The 8,520-nt window shown below is 46.2% G+C and overlaps 1 protein-coding gene across 1 annotated transcript; it reads right to left on the reverse strand.

The window, feature by feature from the left end:
* Nucleotides 1-3,384: 3,384 nt before the first annotated feature.
* Nucleotides 3,385-6,410, reverse strand: LOC117768127 (homeobox protein Nkx-2.5-like). Its single transcript, XM_034596247.1, has 2 exons — nucleotides 5,766-6,410; nucleotides 3,385-4,456 (listed from the first exon to the last, which is right to left on the reverse strand). Exons 1-2 carry the CDS (start codon nucleotides 6,160-6,162, stop codon nucleotides 3,816-3,818), a joined length of 1,038 nt encoding a protein of 345 aa, XP_034452138.1. The 5' UTR covers nucleotides 6,163-6,410; the 3' UTR covers nucleotides 3,385-3,815.
* Between the last annotated feature and the right edge of the window lie 2,110 nt (nucleotides 6,411-8,520).

Genomic DNA, 8,520 nt, shown 5'->3' on the forward strand with positions numbered 1-8,520 from the left:
AATTTATCTTTCATCATTAAAAAAACGTCTTAGTTTGACGTTCTAAATATACCGAACATTAAAAGTTTTAAACACGTCCGATAAACTTCCATCCAGTTACTTGTCTTCTTAAGGCTGCAACCACTCGAAGCTCTTCTCCACACACGTTCACACAGGACTCTATCGTGCATCGTGCTGACTGGAGGAGCCGGGGATCGAACCACCGAGGTTCCTAACTCTAAACCACAAACTGACTTTATTTGAAACATTAAATATTTTCTTTGTACAGTGGTGCAGCCGTGAGTGTGGGTCGAGTTGTTTCATGTATTGTAGGAGCTTTAATTACTGGAACCAGAGAAACAATTTAAGATCTGTGCTGTAAAATTCTGAGGGAGATATTCTTTACTTTACTTTACATTCTGCTTTTTTACCTTATGCCAATAATTTACTGCATTTTACAGGGAAATATTGCAGTACTTTTATTAAATTAAGATTTTAAAAGGGAAGCTTGTGTTATGGGTTTATAATTCAACAGGACTCCAGCCAGCGACAACATAACATACTACACTACAGCAATAATAATAATCCAACAGTATAATTAATAATAGTAATAATTATAATTCTTAATAATTACTTAACTGGTCATTTGAGTGTAGTATTTTTATAATGTGACCGTACACATGTAAAAAATCGGAATAATTCCTCCACCGCAGATTGTTTGTAAAACATATATTATTAATGCTGTAGTTAAATTGTCAGATAAACTGTTTGAAGAAGTTTTAAAACAATAAAATAAAATGTTTCTGATGATGCATGATTTTAAAACATAATGACAATAACGTTATATTCGGACACACTTGACCTGTTGAGGACGACAGAAAATAAAATTGTGCTTTAAAACTTTTTTGAGTGTAACGTTTGAAAGCGTAGTTTGAAAAAGTTTGGCCTTAGTTTGAAACAAAAGCTTGTTCTATTTATTTCCGGGGAAGGTTTTTGAGTTTAGTTATTTTACTAAATTGTCCTACGACAACTTAGATATTCAAGCAACATTATTTAGGCTGTTTGTAAAGTCAAATCTTAAAATACGAGTCTTCCAATCTCATCATTATACAGTTAAATAACGCGTAACTTACGTAAAATGCATTTATAAAAGCACATTTATACTTCTACTATTACTGGTAACATTGGTATGTGTGTTGTATTTCTCGCAGGTAGCGGTGTCCTCCAGCCTGACGCCTCCGTGTCTCGTCTCTATTTGCCTCCACCAGTGTTTGTCCTGCGGCGGAGCAGCACCTCGGGGCGCGCAGCTTATCAGCTCGGCCTGTTTACCTCCCAATTAATCCCCATTAGCAGAGTCAGGCCCTCGCTGATGGACTCTGACTCTCCTGTTCCTCTGTGCCATCAGCTGGTTAACAGCTCCCAGTGACAGACCCGCTGTCTGACACCGCGAGCAGCCGCGGAGACGCACCGATCCCGGCCGATAACGAGGTTGTATTTACGGGTATTAGCTCTGATGGGATCTCACTGGGTCAGCCGCCGGTTTACAGCAGTTCTCCGGAGTTCAGTCGAATCGAGAGGAGCAGAAAGCGGCTGGCAGATTATTTCTGACGTTTAGCAACAGGTGATTTATCTCGAGGGCCATATTTTAAAATGTTGCAACACGTGAACATTTCTGAGAAAAAAGGTTCCAACACAATCGTTTATCACATCGAGGAGCAGCTGAGCTCCCGTCACTCATCGGCGGCTGCAGTGTTACGCACAGACCGAGTGTGCGAGTGGAGCCGGTGGGAGATGTTCAGCTGGTGGATGCAGCTCCTGTTGTTTGCTCTCGGTCTTAGCTGCTGCGTCGCGTTATAGAAACGAGTGTGTGTGGGTGTAATTACACAAGAATGGCTTTGGGAGGGGAAACAACTGTTCTCAGGCCCGAGGAACAATTAAGGCGCAGAGAAAAACAGCAATTGATGCACCCCCCCCCCCTCCTCATTTCCACACAACGTCCTCGATCATTTACGTTCTTGGGAATTATTCCAGCAAATAGGTTGATTTGTCAGGTATCGAGCTTATAAAACGGTTCAAATTTGGCCCCTGAATCTCATTTCTGAGCCCTCGTCTGTGCGTAATGGCTCATTAGCTGCGCCAATTAGGCTGCGCGACCTTAAATGAAGAGGATTGCTTCTCCTAACAATCTCCCGCAGTTACTCTATTAACAAAATACAGGTCAGTCAGTCTGTCAATTATTCTTTTCTAATTAATCATTCAAATGTCAGAAAACAGAGAACAATAGCCACTCGTGGATATGTGTCTCAAAAACGGAATGATTAGTCTGAAGTGTCAAAAAAAAAGGGGGGGGGGGCAGGAATTGTAATAATATAAAATTAAATAAATTTAAAAAAAAAACTCGTCACATATTTTGAGAAGTTGCAAGTTGTGCATTTTTTTTTTACATTTTAGTAAACTTTGACCAAACTACATTCCCTTTGGTTTTGCATCATGCAAACAAGAAGCGATTCTCCTCTCTGGTGTCAAAAGAAGCTCAGAAACTGTGAAGTGTTAGAATTATTTTCTGTTGTGTTTTTAAATTACCTCCTAAATAATTACTGGACTACGCGCAGTGGTTTTCCTGTCCGGGATTAGACTGGTACCTGTGAGAATAACTGGGGTCTGGGGCTGAAACAACACCCCAACCCTGAAATAATAGGCCACAGGACGCGCACCTCGCTCCCTCCTCCCCACACAGTCCTCCCGTCCATTTTCCTCGTTGGGATAAATGGTGAAACTTGTAGCAATAATACCCTCTTCTTTCACACAGACGCCTCCCCGCTGCCATCACCTCCAGCCCGGCTGCCTCTCGGCTGGGGATCTCGGAGAGCCTTTCTCCGCGAAACAAAAAAAACCTCCTGAAGGGGAACAAAAGTGAGCAGGTTTTCTCCTCCTCCGTGTCCCCCTTCTCCGCGCAGAGTAACCCGCTGCCTGCCCCTTAAAATGGGAATATTAGGACGTCAATCTCATGGTCCCTGTGCGCCTTTGTCTTTGCTGAGTGCCCGGCTCTGCCTACCACACACCTTTTGTCCGACAATCCAATAAGAGCCATTATTCCCGCTCCCCAGACCCGGCAGCAGCTCGCTCTTCGGGGGTATTTTAGATGCTTAATCGCGTCCTTAAAAGGACCTCAGATGGAGAATTACTTCCTCCTTTCACGTCGCCTGGCACCGGGACAAAGAGTTCCTGTGGCCTGGCCTCCTCCAGCAGCAGCTCCCCTCTTAATATGTTCACGCGTAAAGATTGCCACCGTGTATCTGATTCACTCCTGAGCACCGTGTCTCCAAATGGAGACATTTATATATACTTATTTACTTTCATAATATATATAAATCACTCCTCCGACAGCTAAATCTCTTTCTTTCTGCACAGAATCAAAACGCACCGTGTCTCGTTTCTTGGATTTATTTGAATAGATGTGAAATAGACTAAAACAATTCTCTGTTGAACAAACACAATTTAAAGCACTTCAATTCAAAGCCTAAAAATAAAGCACATTGAAATAAAAACATTATTATAAAACCAATCCTCTTTTCCTTGAGGAGAATTGCGGCCCCGTGTCGTGCGTCAGTGTTTTCAGTGCCAAACCTACTTGCATCACAACACGAGGCCTGTCCCCGTGTCACGTCCCGTCTTCACGCGCACTCACTTCGGCTCTTACACGCCTGGAGGAGCCGGAGGATCCAAACACACGTCCATTATATACGCAACACTGTTTTCTGGAGTGACCAAGTGAACACGCGCTTCTAAAAGGTTGTGGGTTTAAAAAGGAAAGATCTAGTTCTGTTCTCGTGAGACTACCAGGCCCGGATCCCCTGCAGGGAGCCCTGGCAGGATGTGACCGCTGTCCCTTGGTGTGTTTGGGGCTGCGAGGAGCCGCCGAGGCCGCTCACGTTTCCCAAGTTCATGTTCATGAAGGCGTTGGGGGTGCCGGACGGAGGGAGGGCGGGGATGCTCGTGTACGTGCAGCTGTAGTTGGTGTTATACGCGGGGCTGTTGTACGTGTACGCCGGGTATCCGTTATAGCTGTACGGGTTGGATCCGTACGGGGCAGCGGTGCCGAAGCTCTGCGCACCGCCCAGACACGGCTTCCCGTCTCGGACCAGCACCGGCACGGCGACGCGCCGGGGCGGAGGAGGGTGGTGCTGCCCCGCCGCCTCCAGGGACTTGTCCTGCCGCTGTCGTTTGCACTTGTAGCGGCGGTTCTGGAACCAGATCTTCACCTGGTTCGAGGTGAGCTTGAGGGTGGAGGCCAGGTGCTCCCGCTCCGGCGCGGACAGGTACCGCTGCTGCTTGAAGCGCCGCTCCAGCTCGAAGACCTGCGCCTGGGAGAACAGCACCCGGGGCCTCCGCCGGCTCCGCTGCTTCTGCACCGGCCTCTCGGAGTCGCCTTGCCCGCCCTCCGCTGCCTCCTCCCGGGACACCAGCCCGCAGCTCTCTGGGCAGGTGGGGAGAGGCACATTAGGAAGTGTTAAAATCTCAAAACTTAAACCATGTTGTCTTAATGCGTAAAAAAACTGAATGTAATGCCAATTCTTCCAGTCCACACCCTAAGCACTTCAGGTTCTGAACAGGAGCCACAGTTATTAACTTGAGTCAGTTCCTGCCAACTAAATAAAACCCTGTCACTGCAGAGACAACACACACACACACACACACACACACACACACACACACACACACACACACACACACACGGGAGATTCCCCTGAGATAGTTCAGATTAAATCTTACATTTTGAACCTCGTGCACAAACAAAAACAGCAGAAAGAAATATGTATGAATGTGACGGTAAAATATAAAACACCACATGAGGCTGGTCCATAATTAATACAAAATTGAATTATACTAATATACATTTTGCATTTACCAGTTATAGTTTGGGGCAAATATTAGTGATAATGACTAATTGTGTGTCTCTGCCAGGCCGCAGTGTCCCTGCCTCTGTTTATTAGCGCTACTTCACTTCTTTTACAAGCCTCTTTAAACTAATTGTCGGTTTATGGTCCACACATCATAACAAGGCTCCGCGTATCACGCGCGCAGCTGAGACACTACAAGTGTTTGACATCTCCAGACTTCACTGGATCCGTCTCCGGCCTCTGACGCAGACTCCCACCGTTTGATCAAACTCTTTATTGGGATGATGGCGGTGGGAGAGCCGGGGACGAGGCTCAGCGACACTTCTGTTAGATATGATCCATAAAACCGGATTCATTCTTCACCTTGTTGCTCCAGAAATTTATTTCATATCATATTTGCACAAGTTAAACTTTGAGCCACGTTGCAGTTTATCTTTAAAGTCGCTTCAGGCATCAAATAATTTAAAATTGTTGGAATAATTAGCTTCAAAAGAGCTGCAGGAATATTTAGACTGACACAGAACATATATTTACTTTTGTGAGTTTTCTCACACTGAGTTTCACTCTTTACCTGCGTTGGATGAACCATTAAATGGGAACCAAGACATTGCAAATGGTCAGATTTAGAAAAATTAAATTTCCAAAAATAAAACAGGCCTTTAGGTTTTGCGTAAAAGAGGCAACACCGCGACACAGCAGCCGGTTTTGGTTGAGGTCACAGGTGAAGTGGTTTTTGTGGCTATGAATGCAAATCGTGTTGTGGTGCAGCGTTTGTATTTTATCTCCAACAACCCAGTCATTGTCTTTAATATAACGTGTTTTCATGGTTACACATGTTCTTTGTGGCCCTTTGTCTTTACAGTAACAGCTTGTGCGTCAACTCACTGCTCTCCTGCTCCTCCAGCTCCGCGGCCTCCAGCTTGGCTCCCTGCAGGCCGGGATGGACGTACATGTCCGGGGACAGGCGGTCCTCCCGCACCGCCAGCGCGCTGAGGTAGGCCAGATTGTCCTCTCCGTCCGAGAAGGAAGGGCTGTCCCGGGTCCCTGCGAGCATGCAGGACGGCGGGGTCTGGAAATGCTGCTGCTGCGGTGGAGACCCGGCCAAGTGCTGCTGGGTGTGGGCCCGGTGCTGGAGCTCCAGGGAGCCGGTCTGCTGCTGCTGCTGCTCCAGCTTCAGGATATCCTTGACAGAGAACGGCGTGGAGGTGAGCGGACTCTGCAGCATCATGTCATCCAGCTCCTGCTCTGCAGCATCGAGGAAACGAAGCCCGCCGAGTAACATGCACTCCCCTTCTCCTTTTCTGCTCTTTTCCTAACAAATAATTGAGCGTAATAGCCCCCGCGCTGGTAATTGGAGGTGCGGTAAGCCTCTGGAATGCCTCATCGCCGTAAATCGCACGAAAACATGGGTATTAGTCCCGGGTTAGTCCACGCGGGTCTCCTCTCTGACAGATGCAATGTCGGGCTTTGTAAGTGGAGTTTGGACCGGGGCGAGGGAGCGCCGGTGCCTCCTCTGGTGTCAGGGGGAGGGGTGTGTATGAAATGGAAAGTCCGTTTGGGCTGAAAGGGAAGAGAGAGAGAGTCAGAGAGGGGGGTAGGAGGGGCGTGCGTGACGTATCCTGCGTTCACATACTGGTTTTTATTCTGGCTTGTGGGAATACGGTGCAAACACCCTGTTCCACCACTGTCCAGTGTGTGTTCATCCGCACAGAATCTGCTCCAGAAGCGTTTTTACGCACACACGTTGTCACCAGAATCACGAGGAACAGGCCTCATCTCTGCGACTGAAACAATCCACTCACACGTTTACTGGTCCGGTTCGTTTTTAAACCTGATGTTTGTTGTTTTAATGGAGACACACACGGGTCAGGACCCTGGGCTGCTTAGGTGGGTTCGTGCGTAAATCTGTGCCCTCCTTGGAGACGGTGCGCGTGCGGCGTCACGTCAAGGTCAACGGTCAGGTCCAAGGATAATGGAATCAGAGGGGGGGGGGGGTGTCTTAACTTCACCCCATGAATTACCGGTGCATTAAAAGTGGATTCTGAGCGAGAGACCGGTCTCACGGTCCTGGCTTCTTCTCCACAGGGTTAATTAACAAGTTGTGGCTTTGATAGGTTTGCATTCGTGTTCTATTACAACATGAACCTTGAAAACGTCACAATAAACCAAACTCTTTATCTGAAGATCATTTTATTTTTCCAGAAAAGCTTCACTGCGCTGAAATCCCCACTGAGGTCGGTGGCTCCTCACAAGGACACGTCTCACGAGGCTTTTCTCAAACTCTCGAACTTTAGAAACTTTCGTGTTTACTCTACATTTTAGAGGCGATGATGCCGGAGTTTCCACAGAGCGCGGACATCTATCAGATAGTGCAACAGGGACATGTGGATAAAACACACAGAGTTTCCCATGTTAGGTCAGAGGAGCCTTTAAAATACCAACGTTTTATGATTTCACTCATCCAGAAAACTCTCCAGCACCAAAAATAAAAACACATGTTAATTGGATAAAAGCCTCATTTGGATAAAATCGTCTGGGAAATCAGCAAATTAGAAACTAAGGCTTGAAGAGGTTGAATGTTGAACACAAATCCCCCCCCCCCCCCCCCTGCAGTAGTTTCCCTGCAGCAGCAGCAGCTGGGCTCGGTGTCCTCTTTATCTCGGGTGTTGTATTAATAACCGCACAGGGCAGATAAGCAGGGCCCCCCGGGGCAATTAAAATTCCTCCAGGAAAACTGCCTGACGTTTTTAGCCCGAGCTAATCTGCTCCTATCAGCTCCGCTTTCCGTTTTGCAGCGGGACCCCTCGCCTCTGTCACCCCGCTCCCTCCACTCCTCCTCCGGGTTTTTCCTACTCGGACACAGCGCAGGTGGACGGAGGCTCCGAGGGGCCACAGGGCAGAGCTGGAAATTCACCACCCTAAAGATAAACATTTCATTAACTATTTTAATTTAAATAAAATAAACCCTGTGATGATGCTGCTATTTGAATAGTTATGAACTTCATCCTTTAACAAGTTTTATATTTTACGCACATTTTGGTGCCACATGGCCGTAGAGAGGATTTTGAGGTTCCCAGTAGAACCCATCATGTCACCAACCAAACCCGATGCAAAGAATTAACTATTTAAGACAAAATGTCAACGTCTGTTTTTCTGAGATGTTCAATAATTATTCTAAATATCTTTTCCATCTTTTTTTTAACATTTTCACATTAATACCATGACATACTGTACACTGGTTCTATGTGGAGACTAAAATCCAGATATTTATCACAGTGACGTGCGTCCGTCTGTTCCAACATGAAACCAACACGTTACTGAGCTTCATCATATCTTCAGACGTCAGATGATCTCAGCTCCGTGGAAACAACCGGAAACTTTCAGTGTAGTTTTAAAAGCCTGAAGGACAAGAGTGTTTATGCATTAAACCTGTTATAGAGTATATTCTAAATTATTAACTTAACCACAGCTTTGATCCTATATTTGTCTTTGAGGCAGTTTTCTCTGCACAAAACAAAAGCATTTACTGTATTTATAGCACGGACAGGAAATTCAAATACTCTTAAAACTCGTACACATCTTATATTCCTACATATCATGAATCTCTGTCGTTTGTCTTCCTTCAAACTCTGTGATGAGG

Source organism: Hippoglossus hippoglossus, chromosome 1 (assembly GCF_009819705.1).
Source record: "Hippoglossus hippoglossus isolate fHipHip1 chromosome 1, fHipHip1.pri, whole genome shotgun sequence".
NCBI classification, from domain to species: domain Eukaryota; kingdom Metazoa; phylum Chordata; class Actinopteri; order Pleuronectiformes; family Pleuronectidae; genus Hippoglossus; species Hippoglossus hippoglossus.